This window comes from Melopsittacus undulatus, chromosome Z, assembly GCF_012275295.1.
Source record: "Melopsittacus undulatus isolate bMelUnd1 chromosome Z, bMelUnd1.mat.Z, whole genome shotgun sequence".
Classification (NCBI taxonomy): domain Eukaryota; kingdom Metazoa; phylum Chordata; class Aves; order Psittaciformes; family Psittaculidae; genus Melopsittacus; species Melopsittacus undulatus.
Window position 1 is genome coordinate 29,448,625 of NC_047557.1, and position 21,148 is coordinate 29,469,772.

The following is a 21,148-nucleotide window of genomic DNA, read 5'->3' on the forward strand; positions in this document are numbered from 1 at the left end:
TCCTAGCTGACACACTGAAGCTTTCTTTTTTTTTTTTTTTTTTACTGGTATATTTTGTTACATAAGAAAGAGGGAGGAATATTGTGTAAGTTTAATGTGAACCAGATCAGCTTTTTGGAAATTTTGCCAGCGGTATTCATGTGTCTGTCTGTGTGCACAGGGTTTTTTGCTCTAAAAGTCTAATTTTTATGATTAATGAATACTGCTGAGAGGCCATATTAAAGTAGCCTAGTTGTAAAAAGAATAAAATACATAAATATGAAAAGAATTGATATAGAGAGGTTTTTTTATGAAGATATTTGAATATTGACACTGTCATTAAAAATACTGCCAAATGCCTCTCTGTAAGAAAGGAAGTGTGTTGGTCAGCAGGGTTTCACGAATGAGAACTGCAGCATATGCTTGTAGCTACTCAGGACAGGTTTCTAACAGGTTTTTGACAGCTTTGTAGGTGATGTATGAGCTACTATGTCAGTGGCTTGCAAAGACAGAGTGAAACTCAAATTGTGGTTCTGGCTGAAGGCATGGGAAGAAGTCTAAGGCTTTTTTCCTGCCTCCACAGCTGCTGTCTTCCTTCACCCAAATTTAGTTTCTCTTGGGTCATGCTGTCCTGGTCCTGTCTCTCCCATGCTGCTTGTCTTCAGTGACTCCCTATGCTGTTGCACTGCTAAATCATTTTTGTCACTTTTGGCAATACTACTGAAGTTTCAGCAGAGAGAAGATGATGGCTGTCAGTGTTGTCTTAACCCAGCAATTAGGAGGAGCAGTTGTACGGAAAATATTGCTTAGATCTGGATCTGGTGAGCATTTGGATCAAAGGATATACATGGATGTGTCATCCACTTCAGATTCTTCTACGTATTTCAAGAGAAGTTAACTGGAAGCTTCTGTTTCTCATAAACTGACAAAAAGAAGTTCTTGACAGAAGGATGACATTTTTCCTGCTAAATCAAGGGCCTGCTCCAAAATGCAAAGGTTTTTGCAATCATTTATTTAGCTGTAAGAATATTTTAGCAATGACAGAGGAATATAATTCTTTTCAATAAGTATGTTCAGAGAAACAAATTAGCTTTTTAGGTGAACCATAATAGAAGTAAAAATCAGGCCGGAGAACAAATCCAGAATAGGAAATTCCATCTACCAGTATCTTGTTCTAGCAGCTTTTTGAGTAATGGGATACTGTGGTAGTTTCAGAGTAGCCAAAGCGCTCTGTGTTTCTTTCTCATGTCTTCCCATAAAATACCAGTATGGAGAAATCTTGTCTTTGTTAGGCAACTTGTAAGGCAGTGATTTTTAAATTACTGACTTACGTAACTTTCAATAAAGAGTCTGCTTTCTTATTTCTTTGTTATATAGGTTGATGTCCTTAAGGCAACAGCTCTACCCCTACTGAAGAAGTTTGGAATTGATGGTAAAAGTCTGGAAATCAAGGTAAGACAATTAATTCCTTTCTTTTTCTAGCACATGTTAAAAGGATAGTTTTGCAGTGCTTCACAGGGCCATATGCTTGCTGCTGGTATCTGTCCCTAGTTGTAGTTACACACATTTCTAAAGTTGCTTCTAGTTCTTGTCATATTGTAGAAGGCATACCAGCCACACAGTGATTGAAGATATGGCAGCAGAGACACAAAGACTATGGATAGAAAGGGTAAGGAGAAAGCACTGACTTTTTCTTAGTCTCAGATCTCTACAAGCTGAGAAACATTCTTGGTTCTTCATAAGCCAAATAAACCTGAATGTAGAATATAGTTATTTTGTTTTGGTTTAGGTTGGAAAAAAGAAACTATAAACTTTCAAAGTTAAGAATACTGTTCTTAACTTTGTGTGAAGTGTGAAGGCTCTAGCCACACTACTAGTCTCTGCTGAGCCTCCACCCCAGGTGCCTCCCTCAACCCTGCCCATGGCCCAGGACTCCATGTTATCACTCTGGGATTATCAGCTTCTGCTCCAGTGACCCTGCAGCAGGGTCAGTTTCCAGCTCCTCAGCACTGCCTGGCCATAAGCCCCCTAACCCAGACCCCCACCCTCACCCCAAATTCATGTCCTATCCCCATCCCTATGGACACTGGCTGGGGCAATGGGACAAAGTTGGTCTGGCAAGACCTGTGTGTGGGAATAAGTTTATTCTTGTCCCCTATATACATATTGAGCATCAAACACTTGTAGACTGTCTTCAGTGGTGAGGTACAGATTTTCTATTGAGAGACCAATCTTAAGCCAAGGTTGCCTTCCTGGTAAAGATGCTGGGTTTTTATTTGGTTGGTTTTATTTTCCATTGAGAAACCATGCCCTACTGTACTTGAGAGAGGAGGAAAAAATAAACCAATTTTTGCTTACAGGTTTGGTGGAAAATCCATTTCTGCCTTTAGGGTGTCTTTTACTTGCCTGTGTTCACCTAGTACTCCTACTGGTAACATTTTATTGTATGTGAAAAAAGCTGTAATTTTTTAGAATGTAAGTAAATTCTTTGTGCTCTTTACTAACTTTTTTTTTTACACTTTTTTTTTTACTAACTTTTATTTCCTCTGTCATTCCTAGATCAACCGGAGAGGAATGCCTCCCAAAGGAGGTGGAGAAATAGTGTTTGCTTGCCCAGTGAGAAGAGTTTTGCAGCCTATTCAATTTACAGACCCAGGCAAAATCAAGCGCATCAGAGGAACTGCGTATCCTTTTTTGTTTACTTGCTTTTCTTCTTTTAAATGATTTTTCCTCAAAAACATGAGTCTCGCAACTTGAAGTCACAGAAATACAGCCATTTTGCTGAGCATGTATCCAGATAACAGGCTGACATTGCACAGAATGATCACACAACTAGATTTCAGGTGTCTCAAAACTGCTGTGTTCAGAATGCTGCTGTTCAAAAAGCATCAATAGACAAATATATTTAAAACTGAACAGCACTATTTCCAATCTTTTCAATAGCAAGAAAAAGTTAAAATAACTTTCCATTACATAGCAGCAAAATAGGATTCTTTTGTGTAAATGCATTATGCATTTCTTATGCATTTCTTATGCATTGAACACCTTGGCTATTAATGAGTCTTGCAGAATGTTAGATGGGAGCTTAAATCTTAGTTCAATTCATACCTCACTGCACACATATGAACTGAGCTTTTTGTGTTGTGAAAAGCTTGTTAGCACTTCACTTTCAGTAGTACCATTAGATCTGGAAATGGAAGAGGTCCTACTTCACAAATATAAGGGCACAAAATATTGTTGTGAAGCATTTACTTTTGCAGACAGAACTGCACATCTAGTTAATATTTTGGGTTTGGCGTTTTTTTTCTCGTGGTTTTTACATGGTATCCATTGTGAATTTGCTGTGATGACTCAAAAGGAAAGCAGGAATGGGGTAGGTTTCCTGCCAGAGATGCAGACTTGCAGCCTATTCTTCCTTTTACTTTATGTCATACCACCATAACTGTGTGGGAGAACAGGACACTCACCTTTGTGTCCAACTGCAGCATTTGAATGTGTTTGGCAATTTTACTGGGTATATGTGCTGTAGAATAAAAAGGAGGCAGCTCCTCATGATTTTGGTGGTGCTTGTCATAGTCTTTCCATGAAGAAAGTAATTTCTTTATGTCTTTATCTACCTCTGTAGCAAGTATTATCCTCAGCTTCTGTGTGAAGGGAGAAGCAATGATCATGGCTTTAGTGTCATTGGGGCACTAAAGTTTAGGGGAAGTTTAGGTTAGATATAAGGGAGAAGCTCTTCACTGTGAGGGTGGTGAGGCACTGGAACAGATTGCCCAAGGAAGTGGTAAATGCTCCATCCCTGGCAGTATTCAAGGTAAGGCTGAACGGAGTCTTGGGTGACTAGACTTGGTCTAGTGTGAGGTGTCCCTGCCCATGGCAGGGGCATTGGAACTAGGTGATCTTAAGGTGCTTTCCCACCTTAACCATTCTATGATTCTGTGTTAATAGAAAGCAGCACAGCATCATTCTGAGCCAGTATCGCTAGATTTGATTGATGTTTGCAAACTACAGTTTTTTGATACTACACTTCTAGATTTTCCTGAGCTTTCCTCAGGGTTAATGATTTGCTTTCAAGCCTGGTGAGAGGCAGTCTTGTTTAAGTTTGGCCATTATGTCGTCTTGAAGCCAGTAGAAAATAAAACATCTGGTAAGATAAGTGCTTAGGTCTTTTCTATGCACGTTTTTGTTTGTTCGTGATTCAGCTGAGCAGATCTTCACAGCTGGGGAGCTTGTGTTGCAGCAACCTTTTATAGTCATCCAAAATACTGAATGTACCAACTCTGCAGAATATTCAGTTTTCTGATTATTTATGCTTATTTTGCCCTAAAGAATTTATTATTTTGCCCTTAAGATCTTAAATCTTTTTGTTTACCTGTTCCACAAGAAAATGTAATAGAAATCTGTAGAATAGAAAATTCCCTTCTGCTTGCTGGGAGGTTTGAGAGTGTGTCACTCTGCACTGCTGTGTGCTTCTATGTGCAGGTGGGTGGTTAAATGTGCAGAGCATGAGTCTGCATTTTAGTTGAGATGGAACATGGAGCACAATGTGCTTTGTTTGAAGATCTGTTGGGAATATCACTGAAACAACATCTGAGTGAAAGGGCACAAAGGCAGTTCATCTCCACATACTGAGCAGATGTGGGTTGAAGTGAGCAGGAAGGTGGTAATTTCTTCTTTCTTGGAATCATTACCTTCAGATGCTGAGTGACTAGAGCACCAGTGAACTTAATAGCCTCACAGTACTGCAACATAGTTAGAAGAAAGATGTTTTTAGCTTTTTTTTAAATTACTTTTTTTTTCTGTTCTTAAAATACTGAATTTCATCTACCCCATTTGTCTCTGATAGCAGCACAAGTCCTGTGTTTCTGCTTCTAATTCAGAGAAACTTCTCCCATCACCATCTTTTAAATAGTATATGTAGAGGAGAGGACACAGGATCTTTTCCATCTTAAGAAAGCATGGGTTGACAAAACAGCAGTTCTAAATTATTGAAGGGCATTTTAAGAATAGATGCTTACTACTCATAATAAACTGTTCTGCACATTTCTGTGTACCTTATTTCAAGGTATATCAGTGAAAGACTATAGAGAGTACTTATCCATGTGTGCTTCTCCTAAGCACAGAAGATGGACCAGGACTTAGGAATGGATGTATAGAACAAAACACAGTTTCTGATAGAATGCATTAGGACCTCTTTTCCACTTTTGCCAGTCTCTGGTTTAAATTTCTTGTGTGACCACAATGCATTCCTTAGCTTGAAAATGTAGATATTCTGTCAGAGTGTCACCACAGATGGCAAACAGAATAGTGGAATCTGCAAGGAGTATCCTGAATAAATTCCTTCCTGACGTTTATATCTACACGGATCATATGAAAGGGGTCAGCTCTGGAAAGTAAGTGGCCAGTATTCACAGCAAGCAGAAATGTAATTCTTTGTTGGTTCATCTTATAGGGTATTCTGATCTGTACTTTTATTGGCTTTTAGACCATGGTCTTCTATTCTGTTGACCTGAAATAGATTTGAATTCATTTCAGAATTCCTCACAGGGAAGAAATTGAGTGATTCAGTAGATACTTTTGTTTTACTCATGGTACAGGAATAGAAGTTGTGTTTTCTTAAACAAGGAATGTAATATGACATCATTACTGGCAGTAAAGGTGACTTGAGCTCTCTTCAGTTCTAAACCTGTTGCTTTGAAATGAGATTAAGATCAGAGGTGTGTTGTGAAAAACAGCATTCAAGCTTGACTACATATCCTAATGGAAATGGGACCAAACTGTTCTAAAAGTGTTTGAGCTGTTTGTTTTCTGCTTTACACTTACATAAATAGCTGAAGAAGTGTCCTTCCACCAGTGAGGACTGGAAATCTGAGACATTACTTTACTGGGATATATTTTGTTTGCCATCAGAACACAGAAGTGATGAATGGGATTCAGACAGCTCTACTGATGTCTGTCAGCTTGATGTCCTCTTGTCACTTTTCGTTGAGGCTGAAGAAGTTCTACTTAACTAGTTTGTTTGTCCTGTCTGTATGCTCAAATCCAAGTATGCACATTTTCTTTCACAGTTTCTGCTTTTAGAAATACTACCTGAAAGAAAACTTGTTAGGTTTGCAAGTTTACAAATCTAAAACTTGTTTACTCACTTTTAAGTTTTTTTTTCCAACCCTTCATCATACTTAATATTCCACGTTAGTAAGTCTTGTGGTTTTAGGCTGTTAACGGTCATCAGAATAACAAAACTCTTCTGGGAGCTGTGTGGTTTTGGGAGTCTGTAAAGTGAAAAAGTCAAATTAATTATGGCAGCAGAATTACATTTACTACCTGCACGAGTAGCCCATGCAGAGGAATAAATAATAGCATGGGAAGAGGAACTGAATCCCTCTCTACCTTGCTGGTGCGTGTGGCTTTCTGATGGTTCTGTGCTGTGACATTCAGCATAAGTATTGCACCAGTGCAATTGCAGTATACCTGATGCTAACACCATGCCACTTTGGCAAAGCCTTTTTTATTACCTGGTTCCCAGTGTTTGTGTGTGAGTCTTAGAGCAAGACAAGGAAGGAAAGCAATATGCCTTATTGTTTCCAATACAGCTTCTGGTGATAAGTAAGACCAGCAAAGACTCGTTCAGCCCATCTGTGTGCCAGCCAAACCAAGCCCTGATTTCAGAATATGGAGCTTCCAACTACATCCCTTTCATTGTGCCAAAAGCCTCAGGAAATACATTATTTGAGCATCTTCTGCCACCTATAATGTATCTCTAAAAAAAAACCCCAAACTTCCCACTTCTGTTTTAAGCATTTGCAGCAAAAGGTTTGTCTGTGCAGGTGTTTCCTAATACTGTATGAGCATACATGAGGCACTGGAAGATTTCAATTCTTATTTAGGAAAAGTACCACATGCTCCCAGGCCCTAACAAAATCTGCCAGGGGTATAGTTAGTTATTAAAGGATACTTATCCAAAAAAAGCCCCCCACCTTTGATGTTCTTGTGTTGCTCTTCAGATCTCTTTCAGAGGAAGAAAAGGAGAAGAGAAACATCTTTAAGATAGCTTCTGTATTGCTCAGCAGGTGCAGGCAGTTGTATCAGTGCTTCCCACACATTATTTCTTTTGTTCTCATCCTGCCAATATGCCTCTGGAGGAACTGTTATTTTATTGGCACAGGGGGAATTTGTGTGTAGTGGTGGTTTGGTTGTGTGTGTTGTTGACGTTGATGACATTCCTCACAGTTTTGGATCAGTGGGACTATTTTAATTAAAAAGTTTGGGTAGTGGAGATAGCAGGAACCCAAAACTTGGGAATCCTGTATGTTGAGTGAAATTAAGTTAGCCATATTTTGAATGGCTAGCTATTGGTGCTCTTCCAGAGACTATAAATAAGAGTATCATGTGACTTCTTTTCCTTCCTTACAACCTTTTGACTTCTCAGCAAGCTGTACTCAGCCCTCTAGTTTTCCTATAGCAGAAATTTCTTAACTCTCACAGTAGCATTTGGAGGATCCTAAGCTTTGAGGAAAATAGGGAGTTTTGTTTCTTTCATTAAATTGTATGTTCAGAATTCTTACATGGTTGTAATGATTTGGATAGCATTGAACTGAAAGTGAAAATAAGTTATTTGAAATACAAGCAATGTGGATCAAACTTTTTTTTGTATTATTCTCCTTCTTGCTGCTGTATAAATGCCTGCTAAATATTGAAGCTTCCAGGGGAAGAGCTTGGTCCCTTAAGAAACTTTTTCTTTTTGAATGTTGCAGAGGAGGAACTCCAGGTACCTTTGAAATGTACATCAAACACGAATTAAATAAATGTGGAAGACCAGTATCTTATTTTATTTTTTTCTTTTTTTAGTAGAGGAGGGTATTTCTGAAGTTGGGATGGTTTATTCTTTTGTTGTTTGTGCCACGAATAACCAGCACAGTGGACTTGGGGCAAATGGCACAGGGTTAGACTTTTAAATACTGTCATTAACGTTTGTTGTGTTCTTCCCAGGGTGAATTGAATGTATAGAACAAGAAATTTGTCAGAAAGTCCAGTTTGAAGTATTCTCCTCTGAGAGGAGCTGTTTGTGACTTAAGGAGATGGTTGACTGGAAATAGTTGGCCTCTTACTTGATTTTTATTTTCCTCTATTTTTTTTTTGGTCCTTAAAAGTACTTTTTCCTTTTCTTTCAGATCACCAGGGTTTGGCCTGTGCCTTATAGCAGAAACCATCAATGGCAGTGTTCTCAGTGCTGAGTTAGCCTCAAACCCTCAAGGGCAGGGAGCAGCTGTGCTTCCTGAGGAACTTGGCCAGAATTGTGCTAAACTGCTGCTTGAGGAGGTCTACAGGGTAAGTGGCCAATATGTTTTGTGTATATAGCTGTAGTGGAAGATGGCGATGACCTACTGGTAAAGGAGGAGGTGGTTTGGGAACATCCTCAGATGCATTCAAATCCAAACAGAGAAATCTGATCCTACCAGTGTCATCTTCATCCAAATAAGGAGTGGTTTTGCATGGTGTGTTAATGCTGCAATGCTTTGCTGGGCCATATTATTTCCTATGGCCAGGAGATGTTGCTATGAATCACAGTAGTGGCAAATTTTTCTTTAATTCCTTTTTATCAGCAATAAAATTCAGTTGGCCACACATGGACTAGGTTTTTGGTTGGGTTATTTTTTATTAAAAAGTAGCAGGGGTAATAAAGTCAGTGTTCTTAAACTAGTAATGGAATAAGCTAAAATGGAATAGTGGGAGGATATATGAAGAAGAAGGGGAGAGTGAAGCAGCTAGCCTCAGTGCTGGCTGCTCTATGGTGATGATGGTAAAGCCAAATGTGCTGAGATGTGTTGGTTGTGTGAGGAATCGGCTGAATGGTTTACTGGAAGGGAGCTAGTTTGGTGTTTACATGGGAATCTTAAGTTCATCACAGTGCACATTCTGGGGTATAATTTGGTTGTTTGGTTTATTATTCTATTTTTCTTTTCATTTGTGGTGAGAGTTGTAGTGGAGGAGCAACTTCTTACAAATGATTTGTCAATAAGCATCATGGTGAGTTCCTGATTTAATAGCCTGCTCTTTTTATGTATCTCCTCAACGGTTAAAATAAGTAGCTGTTAGTATTGACAAAATGTGTTTGGCGTTTAGGAAGTCGCCTAGAAATTTTACTCACTGTTTAAATAAAAAGTAATTGCTCTGAACTGGAATAACCTGATAAGGCTTTGCACGTATTAAAAAAGCCACTAATGAGATTCTGTATTTGGTGATGTAGTAAATTATAAAAATACCCCTTAACTTCATATATTGGGTTCATGCCAATAGCAGGTTGTTCATCTCTGCCCATGTTATCTTTTCCTTTCTCTGCTGCAAGCCCTTCATCAGTCTGAATTACCAATCTGCTCATTTGTTCCGGTCTTTGTGGAACATTTGGTCTTTATTCAGTGCACCATCTTTCTTGAGGACTTACCTATTGTAGCCCAGGGTCTTCTCTCATAGAAGCACCACAGATGTTCTTCCTGAGTACAGTCCAGACCCCTTGGAAATATCTTGGAAAACATGTTTAGGTAGTCAGGTGTTTAGAGGCATCAAAAATCCAATTTCCACATCATTTCATCAGGTGCAATAGGTATTTTTTTTTTCTTTGAAAATCGTCCGGCACTTGACAGATTAAAAATAGTGAGGGAATTTGTCTAGATACTGTACTTTCTTCAGAGTCAGAGGTCTTCCAAAATTAGGAGGGCTGGAAAGGCCTGAACTAGGTAAATTTTCTACTTCAGTGCACTGTAGCCATTTGAATGTGATTAATCAAATTCTGCAAAGCACCAAGATACTGAGGATCTTGGGACAACAGGAAAAGAGCATTAGAGAGGGAAGCAGGGTCAGGCAAGTCTTTGGATGATATAATGATGAGCCATGAGGTTTCAGTATCTTTGAAGACCAGATTCTGAGTGAGTGGGGTTGTTAGCTGTGGCCTGCTATGGTAGTGCTGGTGCTTCTGGAAGGGTTTTTTATGTGTGGAACATGTCAGTCCAAGAGTGACTGACAAGTGCTGAGCAGCGTACGGACTGCTTGTGGTCCTCCTCAGCAGCAGCTCATGGTGAAAAAGTCCATTTGTTCACGTTTTTGGCTATTGTGCTGTTTATCTGCTGGAGTGCTCAGTCCTTATTCACTGTTCATGAATTTCCCACTCTGCCTGTCATAGGCAATATGGTGGGTATTTTCTGGAATGCACACTTGAATTCATGTATGACACGCATGCTCACATAGCACTAGCTAGCAAGGAATTTGGAAAGATGAGTTTTCTCATCATCTTTCTGCCTTTGTTTTTCTGAGCTTAGGTCAGTTTGATCTATTGTTGACCCAAGAGAGGATGTAAAACATGTTGCAAAGCATGCGATGTTTATTTAATTTGAAAATATTTTTTTAAAATGTTTCTTTGCTTAGATAAAATGTTTACTGAACAAAAAAAAAAAGAGGGAAAGCTGTGCATAGAGGAAGAATTATGTTGCTCTGAACAGGCAGTCTTTAAGTCACACTCTACACCAGCTGCTCACTGGACAAGACTCAAGGGAGAATTTTCTGCCCTGTGTTTAGATTGTCTCTTTGTTTCTCCATCTGTGTCTTTTCTTGTGTCTCTGCCTGGCTCCTTTGGCAGAGGGCAGAGGAGCCAAGGAGTGCTGACCAGAAAAGGACATCCTGGGAGCATTGCAGATAATTATCTGTAGAAGAGCTTTAGCTGTTTGGGCCCCCCACAAAGCTGTTGGAGTTCATTTCTGTTTAAAGGGGCACACGGACATCTCTTAAAGTGGTTGCTTAATGCTTGCTATTATGTGAATTTTACTACCTGGGAAATCTTAAGGATATGAGTCTTGATATGTTAAATGCTAAGTGGTCCCTTTTTTGATAAGCTTTCAAAAAGAAATGAAAGAGGTGATCTGATTCTTGGAATCAGTGGAGGTTTTTTATGTACCTTTATTAATGGAAAGATGTCAGAATCAATTCACTAATACTAAGCAGTACAGTGCTAATTACAATGCCCTGAAAGAGGGGACATTGAGTGGCTGACTCAAAAGCATTGCCTTTACAAACCCACATACAGTTCTTATTTTAGCTTAATTGTAGAAGGCCAATAAGTATTTTCCTCATGTCTTTGAAAGGCACTGGTTATGGAAGCTTTATATAGAAGGTGATTTGCAGAATGGAAAGGCCTGGAAGAACTGGAAAAGGATTGAATGTTTATGTTGCTTATGATCATGAAAAATAGGAGAGGGCGCAATACATATTTAAGGCTGAGTCGTTTAATGAAGAAAGGTCATGTTGTTATGGGGGCTTGGATGGGCACAAGTTTTATTGAACTAGAGCTAAAATGAGTGAAGCATTTCGCCAAAGGCTTAATTTTCAAGATGGCCTTACTTCAGTGTCACAGGGTTCTGCTCCATTCTTCTGGAATTAAAAAAAAAAAAAAAAAAAAAAGGCATGCAAGTGTGTACTGCATAGGAAAGGGAGGAAAATGTGTGTATGCCATAATATAAACAAGACTAAATCAAAGCTAGCGTCAAGCTCCGAAGAATCCTTATTGAAACACTGTTGTCCAACACCTGGAGTATTTGTCAGCTGCGGTATTTCTATAATAATGTTTCAAAGTAGACAGGATTTTAAGTGATCTGTGTCTCTCATTGTCACACTCAGCTGGATGTGGCTTTGTCCACAGACACAATAGTGGAGAAACTGCCATAAAGTGAATTAATGTGGATTGGAAGGTGCATCTTGTGTTGGTAGTGAATGTCAGCTATTTTGGAACAAATGTCAGTAGTTTAGCTCTGACTTTGTCCATCCTATTTTTCCTGGGAGGGTTGTTTTTGACTTTTGCACTCTTGCATAAGTGGCAGGTGGATTGAGAGAAAAAAGTTTGCCTTCTTGGGTGCAGCATGTCCCTCATTTGTCATGAGTTACTGCTCCAGGATCATTAGATTATAAGCAGATCACTTAATTTCCCTGTCTGGCAACTGCCTATGTGGGAATGGGCATAACAACACATTCCTGATGCACAACAATAGTGGGGATGGCTGATTCACTGCAGCAAGAGAGCTTATGTAACCATGTATCATGTTTTGCTATATTGTTTAGGACATGGTTGTCTCCATGCTGTCTGAACTTTTTCTAGAAATTTGGTCATAAAAATAGATGTTCTATGTTTTCAACTTTAGAAAAACAAAAACAAGATCAGAAAATGTCAAGTTTTCATCTGAGTTATAAAAAGCCTTTTGAGTTATTAACCAAGCAGTTATTAACTAAACTGCAGATGCAGAAAGTTTTTTGCCAGAAATACTTACCAAACTCTCATATGCTTCTTGTGCATGTTTTGGATTGGCAAATACAGCTGATTAGAGCTGTGGCTCTAGATTGCACCAACAAATTTTGTAGGTACTCTGTCCATTTAAGACAAAGCACCAGTCTTGAATCAGTCCCATAGAGGACATTACATTGAGTGCAAGAATTTCACTTTGGTATGGCAGGCTCACACAACTAAAAGGGCAAGGGCTACTGTAAGAGTGTGTTGCTAGATCATGATAGTGGCAGGTAATGAAGATGTTTCCTTTTTTGTGATGTATCATTTGTTGCAAGTACAGAGTTGCAGGTTTGGTTTGGTATGGGGTGGTTTTTCGGGGTTTCTTTTTCAGAAGACCAGAGCTGAAACTTGCCACCCTGAAGCAAGGCCATCTTAAAAATTAAATTTTCAGCAACTCTCCTTGGAAAGGTCCTCCTGTCTGCCCTCTCACTGAGTAAATGTGCTGTGGGTGTCACAAGATTTTGTTTTCTTAACTTATATAGCCCAGAATTTATTTTGCCCCTCTCAACTCTTTAGATGGTGTTGTTTCTTAAAATTACAGCAGGTTACCCCTTGTCCACAAAGGAAACGGCCACCTTACCTCAGTAGAGAATTTAGTTTTAAAAGAATATATTTCTAGTTTTCTCTCTACAGAGAACTTATTCAGAGAGCTGAGCATTAGGCCTGATCCAGTGGGGAACTGTTCGCAGATTTTGTGTGGCTGTGGCTCAGTCTGAGAACATCCAAAATAACATCATGTTGGATATTTTATTTTGAATGTGCTTGCATAGTAGTAATTGTTAAACTCTCTCTAATGCAGTTTTGACTGAAAGTGCCCTGTTTAATTTACATTCAAGCCTTGTAAACAAAGAAAACCTTTCAATTCTAATTTACATATGCATCATAACACCTTCCAAATGCAAACCAATTTACCATGTATGTATGACTTACTACAGTCAAGCATGTACAAGAGAGTGTAGTTCTACGTAATTTTATGCATGGCTCTCACATAGCAATAAAAAAAACAAACAGCTACTTTTAAATATGATGGGGAAAATGTTTTACAAATGTAAAACCACAGAAGACAGCAGCAAGAGCTTAGGTGGATATGTGTGAAACAACTTCTAATTTGCTGGTTTGCACCTGCAAGCACTGATCTATTTGTCCAAATATAACTTCATAGATATGAAAGTTCTGCATTTCATGGTATCTTCATATGCACATGAGCTATAACTGAACTAATACCTATTCTCAATTTACTGCAAAGAAATCATTCTATGATGTTAGAAGAGAACAGGCTGCGAGCTGTGGAGACAGTGTTCTCACAGGAGAATGAGTATTTGGTACATGAGGTCTGAATAACTCCAAAAGATACAGCAAGGCCATGAAAGGCCCGAGGAAGCTTAAGCAAGCAAGATAAGAAGAAGCTGGAATTCACTGATTTATGAGAACTGTGGACTGTTGACAAGCTTTCAATGTCAAGTTCTCACACCTGTGCTTAACCAATTATATGTTAGTCACTAAGGGTCTTCAGGACAAGTATCCAATCATGATATGCCAAATTGTTGTAGGTGTGTGTAAGCAATAGTATATAAGGAGTTAATGCTTTGCGATAAATGGCTTTTTGTCTGATCATATTGATCTCTGACTGAGTCCATTCCGTGGCAGGGAGCGATCTTTAATAGGACCTTTTTATTTGGTTCTGGTTTAGTTCTGTTTCTCTCCCAGCCTGACATGTGAAATTAATTTGTCATTGTTGCAAAACCCAGATTTTTATCTTTTTGGCCCTTGAAAATTTGGGGCGGTAATATAGCCTTTTAAGTATATCTTTCTCCTTCATTACTCTCCTCCCATCCCAATTTCTGGTTTGTACAGAGATTAATTATTAAAACATTCTGGTTTGCAGGGAGGCTGTGTAGATTCAACAAATCAGAGCCTTGCTCTGCTCCTCATGACCCTTGGACAACGAGATGTTTCCAAAGTCCTGTTAGGACCTCTGTCTCCATACACGTAAGTTGCTTTATTCTGTTTAATTACCCAGTCTTGTTTAATTCGCTAATTTTATTACACAGATGTATTTTTTTTTAATATGTAAGACTTAGCCTGTGGCTACAAGTAGAACACCTTGTACCTGTCTTCAAATAAGACAGGTGGTGTAGGTTACCTAGTATTTATTTCTATGGATCAGAAGATGATTCCCTTACTAGTCTGTATTATTCCTGGTTCTGAGAATTGCAGAAATGGGTTTTATTGTTGGTTCTTCGTCTTAGATTGTATGTATATATCAGTTTGCTTTTTGTTGCCTAGCATACACTATCACATTTTCTTAGTGATCTCTGTGTAGCTGCGGCATTAAATGGGGCATTTCAAATGGCTGGCCAAACACTGAAGCTGTGGTTTTCCATAGGAAATGGCTGAAGAATTCAATCCATGGAGCTTTATGCAACCCCAAAACTTTAGCCCTGTCAGGCAGTGGACTTCTATCTGGTGCTTCAGTCTCAATTTTTATTAAAAGCTTTGTCTGCAGGCAGTAGTGGTTCAGAGGGTAGAAAAAGGACTAAATTTCTTACATTGCTAGCTGCAGCACACAGATTAGGTATTTAGTGTTAAAAGGATCATTTATTCTATCAGACTGACAAGTGACTAGATCACAGTTATTCATAGAGCCTGAGCAGTTTTCCTTTAATTAGATGGAGGATTGTTTATCTGACAATGGCATGAAATAATAAGACTGTGAACTGTCCTTTTTCGGTTATCATGGTACCGGTGCTGTATACGTGAAAGGTACAGTACTGTGATAACTGAAGAATGGTGGTGCCATCACTTGAGAGCTAGAAATTGCCTAACTGCTATTCTCAACCCCTGATACCTTGGAAGCCACATTTTGAGGGTAAGATGGGGAAGCCTCCCATTACACAGGGGTGAAGTAATCCCCTGTAAAGTAAGTATCCACATGAAAGGCTTAATAAGAGTAGATTTCAGTGTTTGAAGTGTAAGTGCACAGTTAAGCATGTGTCCATCTATGTTTTGTGGGGGTTTTTTTCTGCCTTGTTTGTTTGATGCTATGAAAATCATTCAAGGACACTAGTTTATTTTGTAAGCAGGCTGATTTCAAATGGATTGGTTGTCACTTCTTCCAAGGTAGGAGTGTGCAGCAGGAATGAGTGTCAAGAGCAGACATTGTGAAGCATGTCACATGGGATCATAAAATCTGTGATTCTGTGAGAATCTGTGACTCATCAGTTTTGTGAAGATCTGTTCAGAGATCACACAACGCATTCTGCAGCACCCCTGAGAAAAGCTGCTCATAAAGGGCTAGGAAATATGACTTCTGAGCAACTCGCTGAATGTGCAGGCTTTTCAAGTAAATTGCAGTACTGTCATGTTCCATTTCATTGGTCTCTTCTCTCTTGGGGCTGTGACATCTCTCCATGTAACACCTTCACCCAGCAGAATCTGAAGCTCTTTATAAACCCTGTAAGCCCCTAGAGTGGCTTCTAGATGAATGGCTTCATCTAGATCAGATTGCCCAGAACCATCCAGCCTGCCCTTGCATGTCTCCAACCTCTCTGGGCAATCTATTCAGTATTTTACCACCCTCACTGTGAAGGGTTATTGCGTGTTAGACCTCTTGCCTCACGCTCCAGATTTCACAGAAGTGCGTGCCTGTCAAGCTGAGCTTAAAAACCAAATGCAGGGTGCTGGCAGCATTGCCACCTCACAGTCTGGAGGGACTGCATGTGGGTGAGCTGACATGAGCCACGAGAGCAACCGGAAAGCCTGAGCGCCATGCCGCATGCTTTCATGAGGTTTTCATGAGGGTTTAGGGGCTTCAAGGGGAGGGCACGGGCACAGCGCCTGAGGGGGGGCTGCCGTGGGCAGGGATCCTGTAGTGCTTTTGGCCCCATCCTGGGCGCCATCCGTGCCGGTCCCGCAACCACCCAGCCCCGGCCTCCCTTCTCCCATTCCCTTTCTTCCCCCTCCTCCTTCCCTCCCTCCCTCCCTCCTCCTCCCTACTTCTTTCCCTTCTTCCTCTTCCCTCCTCCTCCCTCACCAACCTTCTCCGCCTTCCCTCCCCCCCCCCTTCCCCCTTCTTTTCCCCCTCCTCCTTTCCCTCCCCTTTACTCTTCCCCCCCCCCCCCCTTTCTTCCTCATCCCTCTCCCCATTCTCCGCCGCCTCCTTTCCTCTTCCTCCCCCCCCCCCCCCCCCCCACTTTCTTCTCTTCGTCCTTCTCCCTCTCCTCCTCTGCCCTCTCCTCCCCGGGTTCCACCCGCCGGACTGGAACCGGGACCGGGGCCGCGCCTTGGCCGCAGCGCCCCTTGGCGGCCCGCGTGTCCCACTGCAGGCCGCACCGGGCAGCTGTGCGTTCAGGCCGAGCTCCCCCGACTCCTCCTTCGGGCGCGTTCGGCCCCGGCGGGGCGCTGTGGAGCCGTGCCGGAGCCGCCGGTGCTGCCAGCTGAACCCTGCTCTGGTCTTGCGGTAGTCGAACTAAGGAGTCATCGCTGGTGCACGGATCTGCAGGTCGGTCGCTCTGCCCTGACGGAGAGCTGTGTGAGGTGGTTGTGTACTAGCAGGCTTCTGGGAAATACTGCACTTGGTAAACAGATAGTTTACCATTTTCAGGTTATTGGAAATACAGTGGGGGTTTATTTGAAAGCACTGGCACTGAGGAAGACCTGCAGTGTGGCTCATGTAGCTCGCCATGGGTCTAAGGAAAAGTATCCCATTCTGCCTTGTTCATGCCTGAGCATATGGTTCTAAATTCCCAGCAACATAAAACTTATATATAACTCTCACCCCCCCCCCCCCCCCCCCCCCCAGTTTTCCAGTCCGTACATGCATGTTTGGTGCAGATTCCACCTCTGAGGTGCAAGCCTTCCCACACATGACCCATATCAGCCTCTAGCTAATACAAACCTGCATTCTGCTGTGCTCTGTCACATACCCCTGACTTCCTCCAGTTTTCTCCTGTTTCCAGGGCTCTTACCACTGTGCTTCTACTTCTGCAAGACAGCTGGTCTCTTGCTGCTCCCAGATTTCCCTCTGGCATTCCCAGGCAGCCTCCCCTTCGCTTGCACCCCTATGAGTCTTTCCCGTGTACCAAGGAGCTGTGGCAAAGCCCTATTGCTTTTCTCACTCTGCTTTTACTCAATTTGGAGAACAGGTAAAGAAGCGCAGTAGTCCATGTATGTGCAAAGAGAGGTATGTACTGAACTGCGCCCACCAACATGATACAGAGCCTGCTGATCAGCATCTCTCAGCCCCCAGCTCCACACTGCCTCTGGCATTTACACAGTTTATTCTGTGCCCGCCTTTCAGCTCAGCACACCACTCCTGCTGTTTTGGGCTTGGCTGCTTTCTTGTCACACTGCCAGAGCTCTGGGAGGGGACCCAGCTAAGGAGGAGGCTAGTACAGAGCTTGTTTGCCTGTCAGCTTCACTGAAGTGTTTGTGCCAGCATATGCCCATTTGCCTATTATAGCAGCAACCATAAACCTTGCATTTGGGGAGGCATGGAAGAAAAGGTGCTTTTTGGTTTTCTTTCAACTGTTTATCCATTTGAGAAATGAGAGAGTTGGTATCTGTGCTGAAGCCAGATACCAGCCTGGGATGGTAGAGATAGAAAGTTGTATGTAGCATGAGTAGCTATGTGCCTGCTTTCACCCTGCAGAAGTACTCAGCTGGCTGCCCCAGAGACAACTCTCCGGTCTTCCTAAGAAAAGGCCCCTATAGGTAACAGGAGCCTCTTTTGCTGAGTCCTGCTGTTTCCCTCCTTACCCCATGCACGAACTCAAGTGCAGGAGCAGCAGCATGCCTGAATGAAGTGCATAAGGCAGTTCTTGTTCCTGCAGCTTTTGTTGTTCATAGCTTCTGTGAACAGGAGCTGCCAGGAAGCTTTCAGAGGCCTCATGATGTTGCAGTGGGAACAGTCCTATACCTTGGCTTCCAGCTTCCCATTTTGTGGGCACTTTTCCTTGCTTTGGTGTAATGATGTGTGATTATGCTCTCAGCCTGCAGAGCAGAGGCTTTTCACAGAGTGCCAGCCAAACAAATGTGTGGGTTGGATTCCTTTTCTCCAAAGGTTAAACTTAACCTAAGAAGGGCACATACCAATTGCTGGAGGAGATTAAACCTTAGTTGAAGACTGCAGGCATGCTTGTGGCCATGATTGGAAGAGACCAGACTTCTGTCACGAGCAATTACCAATTTTCTGTTTGTAGGCTTTTGGTGTGATTGCTTGTTCCATGTTTTGGGGAAGACAGGAATGCTTCTTGGCTGGTTTTGTTCCTTTAATACTTTTCAGTAGCTTTTCCTGTCATTCGCCCTCCAGTCACTGTGTGTTTTGGAGCAAGTGCTGTGTCTGCTTAGTCTCTTTATGCTTCTTATTCTGAAGTGATGAAAAGAAAATTACTTTTTTTTTTTTCCCTCCTGAAAACGAGGGGAGAAAACAGGAAGAATTCTGAGTCAGAATGTGATTCTAATGTAATGTTTAACTAAGAAGTGGATATGTTAATAATACAAATCAAAGACATGCTTTAGGAATTGACGTCTTTCTTCTTAAAGTATGCACACAAGGCCAGACTTTTAGCTATCACTCTGAATTCTGTTTTTTGAGCATAGCGGAGGGGGGATTAGCACAGGTTGCTATTAGGTTCATATGGCCCCGATGGGAAGTCAGCATCATTACTTAGTGACCTTGCCTGGCTACACGTTTTCCTTTCTTTCTTCCTCACCGTTTTGTCTTTCTATGCTACCAGGCATTTCTTCTCTCTCTGCTCATACAGAGTGCATTGGTTACAGCAGGGGTCATTAGACACTTCTGCAGCACAAGTGAGAACAATGTTTGGAGCCTATAGGCTTGTTTCTATGTACTAAGCAACATTTTCTGTTCTGTTCATTGTATTCAGTGCTGTTGTCATCAGTATTGATATGTATTGCTAATGAGTTTTCTGTTTTGTTTCTTAAACTCTGTTGTTTTTTCTCCCCCAGAATTGAATTTCTGCGACACTTGAGAAGCTTCTTCCAGATCATGTTTAAAATTGAAACAAAGGCCCCCGAGGAAGAGTACATGGGTGGGGAGAAAGTCTTAATGACATGTGTTGGCATTGGATTTTCCAACCTTAGCAAAACTATAAGATAAGAAACATCTGCAAACTTGATGAAATGGGGTGACAGAAAATGCTCTGAAGATCTGGTAAAGCCTGCCTTTCCCTGTGCTTATCCTGGCACAGGGAAAACAGTGGTGATTCCAGTGCAGAGGTACCCAAGCTTGCTGCATATAAACAGTGAAGCTGACTTTAGACTGTTTAGACTTGTGCTGTTTATATATGCAATGCCAGTATTCTGTGCTACATTGAATGGCTGGCTAGCCTCTCAGCTGGCTTGGGACTCTTTGCACTGTATTCTACTGAATGGGACATAAGTGCCTGTAATGTCCCTGTGCCCTCAAGCTTTAATGCAGGGGTGTTCTAGTTCTGTGTACCTACAAACTTCACTCTTAGCTTTTTCTAAAAGGTTTAGATAAAGAGGGAAAATAAGATTGACCAAAACAAGCTTTGCAGTGCAAAACAAATTATCACAACAGAAACAGTAGATTCTTGAGGTAATTGCAAAGACGGTATTGTCATGGAAATAAAAGTAAAGGTGTAACAGTAACATTTGTTTATACATTGCATGTGTATAGAATTTGTCAAATACTTCATCCCTGCTTTCATTGACTGAATTATGTCCCCACCTGTGGCAGGGTGGTAGGGTTGGAACTAGATGATCTTTAAGGTCCTTTACAACCCAAACCATTCTGTGATAAATTACAGTTTCACAGGAAGGAAAAAACCCCACAACCCTGTCTTTTAGTTTTCCTTCATATTAGAATTCTGCAGAAGAGATCACAGCCTATACGACTTGCTAAGTTGGTACAGGTTGTGCCTTTACTGTGTCCTCTGCAAAGATAGGCATGGAAGGAGAAACCTTGAAGCTGTTTGTCTTGCTGCATATATTCTTTTTAGGTTTGTTTGCATGCCACACACTGTAGTTCATAACTAGTTGTGAAAGGCAGTAAAACAAGCTGGAGGCTCCGAGGGAGAAAAACACAGTTGTGCCATCACATTTTGTGCAGCTGCTCTGTTATGAAACAGGTTATTGGATTGACAGGTGCAAAAAGTTTCTACCAGGATATAAATATTTACCCAAGAAAGAATTCTGGTAGATTCTAGGCAAACCTGCTGAATTTAATGCTGAACTCCTGACACAAGGAGAGAAATCTATACTTGACTTTGAACTACGCTCAATGTGTCTGGAGTAAAATAAAGCCATGTCAAAACCTGGTATATGTATATAATAGAGCAAATACTGGTGACTGTCTTATAATGAATGGTCTTGCAAACTTTATTTGATGCCACTGTAAAGTGGGGATTACCTCTGTAATATGAAAAATGTATATTGGACCCAAAAGGACCTTGACAAAAAGTTAGGTATTTGATTAGTGTTTTATTAATTACTGCAGGCTGCGTGAGTAATTTTTGTACTGTACTTTGTTCTAAGAATGTTTGGGAAAATAAAGTATTTTTTCCTAAATAAGGTTTTATTTCCCTTTAAAACAAAACAAACAGCAGCAAAACAAAACCACAACCACCAAACTGCAAGACCTTTTCTCCAGCACTGTATGATGGAACTTGAAAAGGTAAGTGACTATTTTGAATTGCTACATCAAAAGAATAGCTTTGGGAGTTGCCAGGATGGGAGGAAGGGAGAGGGTGAGACCCTTGCAATCTTCTATCTTTCCAAAATTTCATTGGCAGCTAAGGAAACCGTAAATAAAACAGTAGATTGAAATAAGAGTGAACAATAGAGTGAAACAGAAGTATT

The 21,148-nt window shown here is 41.0% G+C and overlaps 1 protein-coding gene across 1 annotated transcript in view; it reads left to right on the top strand.

Annotated features, from left to right (window-relative positions):
- Positions 1 to 20,857, top strand: part of RCL1 (RNA terminal phosphate cyclase like 1) — a 28,137-nt gene extending 7,280 nt beyond the window's left edge. The window contains exons 4-9 of the mRNA XM_005155003.3: positions 1,357 to 1,431; positions 2,539 to 2,663; positions 5,247 to 5,372; positions 8,151 to 8,307; positions 14,190 to 14,293; positions 19,274 to 20,857. Coding sequence (XP_005155060.1) covers positions 1,357 to 1,431; positions 2,539 to 2,663; positions 5,247 to 5,372; positions 8,151 to 8,307; positions 14,190 to 14,293; positions 19,274 to 19,424 — 738 coding nt within the window. The 3' untranslated portion in view covers positions 19,425 to 20,857. The remainder of the gene's footprint in view (positions 1 to 1,356; positions 1,432 to 2,538; positions 2,664 to 5,246; positions 5,373 to 8,150; positions 8,308 to 14,189; positions 14,294 to 19,273) is intronic.
- The last annotated feature ends 291 nt before the right edge of the window (positions 20,858 to 21,148 follow it).